Raw genomic sequence first — 9,220 nt, 5'->3', positions numbered from 1 at the left:
CCCCGCACAGCACCTTTTATACCTACCTGCGACGCGGCTTCTATTCTCGGAAAGGCTATAGAAGAATTTTTTTAATATTTAAAAGTCTACATAAACTTCATAAACTTCTAACTAAAATTAATAGAATTTATTCAGTCATAAAAAAGAAGGTGGCCAAAAACTTTCGCACGACAGTGAATATAATTTAAATTTTTCCTTTAGATCTCCCGGGTGCTTTTTTGACAATTTTGAAAGTCTTTTGAAATCTTTTTAAACCTTTCAAATATCTTAAAAATCTTTTCTTCGGAATTTAAAAAAATCTACATTTTCTTTGAAATGTTTTGAACTTTTCTCAAGATTTAACTTATCTTCGAATCGTTTTTAAACTTTTAAATCTCTGTTGAAAGACCTCAATTTCCCTAAAAAAATTTTTGATCCTTCAAAATTAAAAAAAATTATCTTAAAATCTTGCAGATTCTCTTTAACTTGATTGATAAAATTGAAAGTTCCTTTACAATTCTATACGACACGTTCTTATTAAATATTATTTGGGAAAATGCTTAAGGGCATGTGATACTTAGAAAATTGTCGATTTTACCATTTTTAGGTTCCCCCGGCTTTTTTCTAGTATAATAATTATTTTGTCTTCAAAATTTGGGAAACGAAAGCGAACATGCTAACGGACGTCCCCGCACACTTTTTTTGTGGGTCAATTCAAAAAAGTTTTAATTTAGCAAAACGTGATTAATTTGCATAGCGCTTAGGAATTAGTATCAATTTTCTCAGTGTTCGATTCCCCCGGCTTTTTTCCTAGGATAAGAAATATTTTGTCTTCAAAATCTGGGAAATGATAGCGAACATGCTAACGGACGTCCCCACACACTTTTTTTGTGTTCTTCTTTTAAAAAAAATTGCATATTGCTAACAAAGTGTGTGTATATTTCGAGGTTATGTGTGTTACAATTCTCCCGAGCGTTACTTTCAAACTACACAATATTTGGGCCAAAAACTTTGGACTTACAAATAAACATAATAACTAATCTCCTGAAACTAACCTTGTTTGCAGGTAATCAAAAAAGTTTATTTCATAAATAATTTCCAAATTATCGGAAAGGCAGAAATGAAAAACGACGTAACCTCAAAATAATGCACAAGCATAAAATTTGTATTTAGCACAATAAATTTTTTTGTTATTATCCCTCAAAAAAGAGTCCGGGAACGTCGTTATGATATTTTATAGCATCTCGGAATTTAGTTTTTAAACATTTTCGTTTTTGTTGGAAAAAAAAGCCGGGAGAACTGTCCCCGATTGACCACACGGCGAAGTATCACATGCCCTTAATTCAAAAAATGACTAACTACAAATAATTCTGCATATCATTTATAAATAAAATAATTTCCATAGAAACGCGATAAATATAATTGTGAAGAACCTTTCATTAAACAAAACAAGTTTAAAAAAATTAAAATTCACTTGAAATCACGATTTTTTTACTTTTACTAAAGTTTTTTTTCTTACTTACGCTTGGGTTTCCCTTCCAAACTTTGTTGCAATAATCAATTGCTTTTCTGTCGGTTTTAGAAATCAAGATACAGATTAAAGTCAAACATTTTCGAGTCCCATTTTAAATCCCTTTTTATAGACATCAAAATAATTTCTATTTAAACTTAAATAGATAGGGACTTACCATCCCTGGGTATAAAAGCTGGATTTACGAAACAGTTTCGAGTCACTAATTTTAAAGTGTAATTAGTTGATTTTTTTGGAGTATTAAAGAATAAACCCACCTCGTGCCCAAAACCAGATGCTCGTAGAAACCAATGTCCACAAAGTTGGTCACTCATGATACATTTTCGATGTCCCGTTTTACTACTATCGAAATTGTAGTATTGACCTAAATAGACAAATCATCCTTAAAATTATTTCAAGAATATTAATATAAAACTGCCGAAAAAGAATTATTTATTTAACATTCCAAGATTTTTAATAAAATTCTAAAAACAATACTAGAAAAAACGAGAAAATAATGATCAATTTCTATTCAAGCAAAACATTCTTTACGAAAGACTACAAAGTTTTGAATCACCTCGTCAAAATTTTACATTAAGAAAACAGTTCTATTTGCATATATTTCAAACTAAAAATTATTCTCTACAAGATTTTCTACTATTTTCTGAAAAAAAATCAGAACAATGTTCAAAAAAATTGCAGTAAGTAAGAAAAATTGTAAAGAGAAAGATATCGCGGAAAAGTTTGAGACTTGCCATTCCATAGTTTCTCCTGAAAAGCCTCTTTTCCCTTCTCTAATATTTCCTCATACCTTTTCGCATCATCATCGTCCCCCAAAAGCATGGCAATTTTCGAGGCGCAATAAAGCGAAGCGAGCCATAAACTTCCGCAATAAGCACTAGATGAAGAATCGGGTGCGGTTAATTTCATAGAAGCCCAAAATGATATTTATTAGTATAATTACCATGCACAAAGTATAATATTCATATTTTATTCCTGTACCTTGAACCTTTCATTACCCAAGTGTCGTAAGTCTGGTCGGGAAATCCTCTATTTTCAATTAGGCCATCGTTATCCGTGTCGAACAAGAAAGTATGATTAAGAACCTGTCAAACGATTCATAATAAAATCAAATTAGTCGTCCATCACAAATCTATTTTAAGTGATTAAAAAAATTGGAGTAGTTCTTCACCTTCTTGATCGTCGGCCAAAAATCTATGAGTTGCTGAATATTTTTATTCAAAGCATAATCTCTATAACAACTGAGGACGAACTTCGGATTCAGATCTCTCCATTTCGACACGTCGTGAATGTTATAGGAATTAATTAATTTAAAAGGCTCCTCCCCTATTACAAGCGTTAAATGTAATATATCAAGGTTACGATTACGATAAATAAATGTCTCATTCCGGCTAACCACTCAAATCTTGAAAAGAAATTGGCATTAAAATAGAGAAAAATATAAAAATTCAAAAGGTAGAGTCTACACTGCCGGCACAGGCAACAAATAATCTTGCCAGCGCCGGCAACGAAGCGAAAAGCTTCAATAAGCGCCAAGCGAAATATGAAGTAAAAGAGAATTACCCAGTGGGCAAAACATTTTGGAACTTAATTGGAACGTCCTAAAAACGTTTCTCGGACATGCAAGTCAAAAGACGTCCTTTAAGCGTTTTAAAAACTGTCCTAAGTCAGACCGAATAATGTTCTAAAAACGTTCTATGTTCAAATTACGTCTTTAAAATGTCTCTGGAACATTGTATGTTTATGGAACGTTATATCGAATCACTTAGGACATTTTTCAGCCGTTCTAAAGATGTTCTTTAACACTTGTGCCCACTGGGTAGGTATGTATATAATCATGCAAATACCTAGTGGACACAAGCGTTAAAGAACATATTTAGAATGGCTGAAAAATGTCCTAAGTCAGTCCATATAACGTTCCATAAACATACAATGTTTCAGAGACATTTTAAAGACGTAATTCGAACATAAAACGTTTTTAGAACATTATTTGGTCTGAATTAGGGCAGTTTTTAAAACGTTCAAATTACGTATTTTGACTTGTACGTCCAAAAAACGTTTTTAGGACGTTACAGTTACGTTCTGAAATGTTGTGTCCACTGGGTGCCTAAAAATATAATTATCAAGGTCAAAATTGATCAACATCGTGCCTTCAAACAGAAAAATATTCTGTTAGCATTTTTTTTTTCTTAAAAATACGGTGTGAATAGGAACTTTTTAAACATAATCGATTATTCATTTAAATTACGAAAATTTTAATAATAATAATTAAAATTGTCGTTCCTACACCCCCCCCCCCCCCCACACGATAAGTTAGAAAGGGTCGATATATAAATAGAACGTTCCATTCAAAGCGTCAAAAGCGAAAAATAACAAAAGAACTCTTTAATAACAAGCCCTTACTCTAAATTTCTAAAATGTGTAGCAGTCCCTTCAGTATGCTTTAAATATGCTTTTTACCGGTACCGATAGTGTTTACACTTCGCAAAACACGTAAATTTTTAAGTTTTAACATTGAAAATTATATTTCCAAGTATTTCCATAACCATGTTCGTAAGCAACGCATCGAAATACACCAGTATCAGTACGTAAGTAACGTAGTTTTTGAAAAAGATTTAACCTTGAAAATTGTTTTTTTATTTTTAGCGATTTCCATGGCCATATTTGTAATCAGTGAATGAAAAATACACCACTACACGCTTTTCGGAACTTCATACCCAAGGCATACTACGAATTCAAAATGGCAGTTCAAACTATTTGGCTCTTCCAATTATTCCAACTTTTTGGCTCTAAACTGAGTATCTAGATGTCTTATTACGTGATATGAAATTATTCTGTCCGTCATTGTTAATGCAACATTTTTAATTTTTCAAATTTAGACTTCAGTTTTGAATTAAGCGACATCGAAAATAGCCGAGTATCAAATTTCATACGAATCAATTCACCTTTTTGCGATTTCGATCAGCCATTTTGCATTTTCAGATAGGGATAGTAAATATTTAATTTTAATTCAAATTGTGCAATTTTAAACTGAAACTTTTTCAATATATTAAATGAGATCTAAAAAAGAATTCTTTAAACCTGTAATTCCTTGAGTTCGAAAGACGATGTGTAAAACTGTATGCTTTTCAAATAAAGCCGTAATTAGTTTAAAACTTCAAAATGAAAACAAATCCCAATTGTTTAAGATTCCAAATCAGACAGTCACAGATTTCAAGTACTCTGAATTAAATAATAGATTAAAACCATACGTATCAGCAAGCCAGTATAGGAATAAATCACTTTAAATTTAAAGCCTTTTAAAATTATATTTGAAAAAAAAGATTAAAATAATAGCACAATGAAAAGACAACAAAATACACAATCTTTTTCAATCGAAAAATTAAAAAAAATGATTTTAAATTAAAAGACTTTTAAAATTGTATTTTTATTTCAGAAAAAATTTTTGTGATTGATATCAACTATTATTTTTCAACGGCACATATGTGAAGGACACATCATACACTTTTGAAAAATACAATTAAAGTGGTATAAATTGGCTGCCAAACCGAAGCGAAACTCTTGTTAAATTTTTTTATATAGGAAGGTAATATAATTTATTGTGTAGTATCGGAAATAGAAATAACAATGCCAATTTCTACAACAAAAAATAGTATAAAATGAAAACACTGTGTTATAACGATCCTCGCTAATTGTAAGATAAATTATTCGAATATTATACAAGTTTTTCATTTCTCAGAAAGGCCATAAAAATCTGTCTTTTTTTCAATAATTTTCACAACAATGAGAAATTAATGTAACAGTATAAAGTATGCAGAGTCATAGCCAATCGTTTCATAATCAAAGAATATTAATATTTTAAATTATTAATTTTTGAAATTCTTATGTGAATCAATAACAGTTTAGAATTAATCGTCAAATTATGATTAATATCAATAAACTGAAAGTTTCACTTAAACTTAGAATTACTTTTAAAACATGTATTTAGTTTTCAATTTCGCTACACGAAAATGTTATGATTGAAAAACAAAAGCATTTTTACAGCATCAAGGTTGTTTCAATCTCTAAAAATACAATGCTAAACTTTGTGTTAAAAAAAAAATAATTTAATTGTCCAATACATATCATTAATAAGGTTTCTTCTATGAACTTTAAATTGTCCTGGGGAATTTTTTTTTTCTAGGGTGTTTAGCGGACTCGGGAATAGGAAACCCCGAGAATTTCATTTAGCCAAGGAATAGCCGGCAATTTCATTTAGGATTGGGAATTTCGTTCTTTTATTGAAAAATCTAAATTTTTTTACTTAATCTTTTTTTTATTACTTAGTCGAGAATCAGAAAGAGGAAAATCTGATTTTTCACCTGTGATACCATCAAAGTTAAAGTTATTCCATCTTCGATTATACGTAGTAGGGCGAAAAACCATTTTCGAATCTGAGCACGCACACCAGCCTAAGTTGTACATTTTAAGTATAAACATTAAAAAAAATAAAAACTCATAATCAGATATAATTTAGAGTACCACAATTCGAGTCTTGTCTTTTTCATTGATTTTTTGTTGCATTTATTTTCTCAATGTCATGAAACTGCATGTATTGAATTGCATTTCATGCAAATTTTCAAACTCGCTTTTTAAGAAAATGACAATTTTATGTTACTTGTTTCACATTTTTCTCTTAGAATTGAACATACGATACGCCAATTACAAAATAAAATCAGGAAATCAAAAAAGTTACTTATTCTAGAAAAATATGAAACAAGTAAAAAAAATTAATACTTTCCTTAAAAATGAGTTTAAACATTTGCATTAAATTATTCACAATTATGGCATATAAAATCAATATAATAGACAATATAAATTTAACTGAATGTAACTGAAGACTCTAAATAATATAAGATTTTTTATTTTGTCCTTTAAAGCTTTTTTCTGGATAGAAAAGTACACCTTAGGCTAGTATGCGTGTTTAGATTCGAAAAAATATTTTTTTAATCGCCCTAATATGTACGCATATAAGTTTCTACGCTATACACTACCAAAGTTAAATATATAAGTTAAAATGTGTTCTCTTAACAAGGTTGAAAGCGATCAAATGTAAATAAAATCTAATATCATAAAAATTTCACAACTTTGGAAATAAAGTTTGAAAAATTCAAAGAAATCATCTGTAGAATAATAAAATAATAATGAAATAAAAGGTTTTCCGCCCTACCGAAGATGTTCTGCGTTGATGTCGCGGTAGAGCTCAGCTTTTCTCTCATGACTTTGACGGCAATGTTGGCGGTAGCATTGCTACTGACAGGGTTTTCCATGCCAAATAGGCTGATAACGAAGAGGAGAGGGACTAAGTAGAACACCAAATCCCATAAATGAGAAATGGAGAGCATATTAAAGATTTTGAAACGCTTGTCGCTTCCCGAGGATCGTCGGGCACCCCTGGAGCCACAGCTGAGGGCCACATCATGCGGGACGGTGGCGATGGTGAGCTGCGAGATGGTCAGGTAGATCTCACTAATCAAACAGCTGGCTAGCAAGAATATATGAGACAAGGGGTAAGCAGTGGAACATCAACTGTGCCTGCTGAGGATGCTTTGGCTAGCGATAGCTGTTTGCAGCCAACCACCTCGACAGAAATACCGTGGGAGAGCATCAATTGGGATACCACAATGAAAGATGAATTGGTGCGTCTCTATTACGAAAGTGCGAAGTTTGAAATGAAAATGGAAAAAGGATACAATTTAAGAACGAAATTTGCTGCAAAGTATCCTAATATACAAAAAGTCGCACTGAGAGATTTTACCGATAAGGTGAAGGCCATCAGAACTCATCTACACGTTACAGAAGACCGAGCAATGGAGATTAAACAACAGGTTGATTTGGCGTGGAAAAAAGACGGAAATGTACATCAGTTAGACGAAGCCGCGTCAAATGATCAAGCAGGAGCAATTGACGTTCTTCCTCAACCTATGAATGATCCAACACCACCACAGTCTCCAGAGGTAGATGGCCTTATACAACCAGAGGCAGAAGCAGAGGTTCAGCAACCAAAAAAGCGACGAAAATGAACATACCATATGAACAGAGATGTTACTCGCACTTATTTTTTTGGCAGAGAAATGTGGCAAAGTGTGAGGAGATAACATCATAGAATCTTCTTACTTAAATACCCAGAGCTAGCCACAAAAATAAATGAGCAGAAGCTGGCAGATCAAAAACGCTCAATATCTGTAAACAGACTGCTTTCGGCTGTTGAAATAGCTTCTATCAAAATCGAAGTGGAACAGCAGCTTCCTATTGATGAACTCGCCTTGGAAGATGTGGACAACGAAGGCTTAATTGATGCTTAAGGCACAGGTGCTAGGGATAATGAACATCATGTACCAGATCCATTAGAACCACATCCAAATATTACTAACGATGATGTGGGTAGGGAAATCCCTGAAAAACTACAGCACCTTGAAAGGAATTTTGGTCATTCATTACTAGAGTTCAGATATGTAGAACCAACACAAAGGCATTCTCTGCCCAAAATGAACATCACAAATGATCTGCGTGCACTAATAGCACATCTCGACAGGAAGGTTTTACCTACTCATTTGAACGTAGCACAAACTGCGTTAGAGGTGCAAAGACTTGTATACTGTGCAGCTGTGACAACCGTTAGAACGTTGGGCTGGAAAACTAGGCCAGTAAATGCAGTTTTTGTCCCAGCAAAGGATCGAGATCCACCATGAAAGATCAGGTTGGATATGGATGTCAGCAAAGTAAGGTGCAAATTGAATTGATTAACTCAATATAGAAAAGGAAATAGAACCTGAAAGCTGATGAACCGTGTTACTAAAATCATCCACCCTCAGCACATCCAGACATTAACACCAGCAATATTGGATGAAATTTTTGACTCTCAATGACAGAGATTTGATATTCTTACTGCCAGACTGCGTCGGTACAAGAAAAGTAATGCACGAAGGCAACAAAATCAAAACTTTCAGGCAGATGAAAGAAGGTTTTATCGTGAACTGAGAGTAAAGCCAAATAACCACCAAGGCACCGAAGTACCTCAATTGGAAGATATGACTAACTACTGGTCGGGTGTTTGAGGAAAAATGAACATATTCAATTTGGACACTGCGTGGTTCAAACTGGAGGAAGGAAGGGCAAGCAATAGCCCAGAAATGCATCTGACAAACATCACAGCTTTGGATGTTTCAGTTGTCTTGAAGAGAACAAGTAATTGGAAAGCTCCAGGTCCGGACATGGTGCACAACTTGTGGTACAAGTACCTGACAAGTGTGCATCTTGCGTTGGTAAGGTGTTTTCAGAAGATCATTAAACACCCAGATCTGATGCCAGGCTTTATGCTCCAGGGTACTACGCATATGTTACCAAAAAAACCAGACGCTTAAAATCCATCTGACTTTCGACCGATAGCCTGTCTTCCAAAAATTTATAAATGTCTTACAGCTATCATTGCAGATAAGGTATATTCTCATCGCGACGAGAATGACATTCTTACAGAAGAACAAAAAGGATGTTGTAAAAACTCGCGAGGTTATCACTATAGACGCTGTTGCCAAGGCTCAATCTCGTAAGCATCAAAGGAACTTACACATGGTATACGAGGGTGGATTGATAAGTTTCCGGCCTGACCAAGAGATGGCGCCACTAGGCCTACCTTGAGGTGGCGTTCTATAGTACCATCCTTAGATAGCT

The 9,220-nt window shown here is 33.3% G+C and overlaps 1 protein-coding gene across 1 annotated transcript in view; it reads right to left on the bottom strand.

Moving 5' to 3' along the window:
- The window catches only part of LOC117171377 (non-lysosomal glucosylceramidase), a 31,392-nt gene that overhangs the window by 3,546 nt on the left and 18,626 nt on the right, over positions 1-9,220 (bottom strand). The window contains exons 9-12 of the mRNA XM_033358627.1: positions 2,682-2,836; positions 2,492-2,595; positions 2,245-2,387; positions 1,768-1,874 (exon numbers count right to left, since the gene is read on the bottom strand). Of these exons, the coding sequence (XP_033214518.1) occupies positions 1,768-1,874; positions 2,245-2,387; positions 2,492-2,595; positions 2,682-2,836 (509 nt within the window). The remainder of the gene's footprint in view (positions 1-1,767; positions 1,875-2,244; positions 2,388-2,491; positions 2,596-2,681; positions 2,837-9,220) is intronic.

This window comes from Belonocnema kinseyi, chromosome 4 (genome assembly GCF_010883055.1).
Source record: "Belonocnema kinseyi isolate 2016_QV_RU_SX_M_011 chromosome 4, B_treatae_v1, whole genome shotgun sequence".
NCBI classification, from domain to species: domain Eukaryota; kingdom Metazoa; phylum Arthropoda; class Insecta; order Hymenoptera; family Cynipidae; genus Belonocnema; species Belonocnema kinseyi.
Note: the sequence above shows the minus strand (reverse complement) of the source record. Positions and strands in the feature narration are given on the sequence as shown.